This window comes from Cryptomeria japonica, chromosome 5 (assembly GCF_030272615.1).
Source record: "Cryptomeria japonica chromosome 5, Sugi_1.0, whole genome shotgun sequence".
NCBI classification, from domain to species: domain Eukaryota; kingdom Viridiplantae; phylum Streptophyta; class Pinopsida; order Cupressales; family Cupressaceae; genus Cryptomeria; species Cryptomeria japonica.
The window spans coordinates 374147310-374148385 of record NC_081409.1 but is presented as its reverse complement, the minus strand read 5'-3'; the positions used below and the strand labels follow the sequence as shown (position 1 = coordinate 374148385).

Genomic DNA, 1076 nt, shown 5'->3' with positions numbered 1-1076 from the left:
AAACTTTAATACACAGCAAAGTAACGCAGAGGCCATGATCTCAATATCTTCCATGCAGCAATTTATTGGTCAAATTAACATTAAAAATCATTCTATAAAATTAAAAAATAGTAGTGAAACCTTAAAAAATATGAATATCACTATGCTGATAATATTAGATTGATATTGTGAAAAAAAGGAAATAGAGTAGAAACTTTTATATCCTTTATCATAAGTATTTCAATCCAAATATCTTGATGGCAACTAAGATTATCCAAAGATGGATTCTACAAACAGTTTGTTCCTTTCTAGATTTTGTATTGGAATGTGGGGTTTTAGAAGACATCAGGTGGAGAGTGGTGAAAGCCCCCAAGAATGGAATTTGATTGTTGAGCATCAGCTTGATGAAGGTGAGCTGTGAGTGCATAATTATTCAACTCCAAACCCCTTATTCGTTCTTCATACTCTGAAATGCATTTCTTCAACTCTTGAAGTTCCCGCCCCCGGCTCTCCTCATTCTGTCTTAAACGTTCATGTTGTATAGCCACAGCCCGTTTAAGTATATTATTATCATGAGACAATCCTTCAACTCTATCTTTCAGCACAGTGTTTTCCTTGTGCAAGTCATCAAGTGTGGAACCAACAATAGCCTTTTCAAATGCTTGTAAAACTGATGAAGAACGCACTCTTGCATCATCCATATTACATGCATTCTGCATCTCTCTCAAAAGAAGCTCCACCCACTCACTACCTGAACCTGCTGTATACACTGGAGCTGAAACAACTGTACCATCAATACTGGGAATCTGATCTTCAAATCTTTGGCTCTTTTGTAATGACTGAATAGGGTGGCCAAGGTCTGAACCAGTTTTTCTAGAAGAATCAGTAGCTGGTATGTTTATGTTTTGATAAAGGATTGTGTTACAATCTCCATCTGCACCTGCAGTGGGATTGGGAGGTCTAGACCCAGAGGAAAATCCACAAACTGGAGAATTAACAGTGGAGCAACGAAACTTCTTGGAGATGGGATAAGAGCTATCAACATTAGAACTATCTTCAACAAAGGACCTCTTCCCACATACTATGGCACCAGACAT

At 37.6% G+C, this 1076-nt stretch overlaps 1 protein-coding gene across 1 annotated transcript; it reads right to left on the bottom strand.

The window, feature by feature from the left end:
- Positions 1-314: 314 nt before the first annotated feature.
- Positions 315-1076, bottom strand: LOC131036029 (uncharacterized). The gene has a single exon (XM_057967826.2). It carries the CDS (start codon positions 1074-1076, stop codon positions 315-317), a length of 762 nt encoding a protein of 253 aa, XP_057823809.2.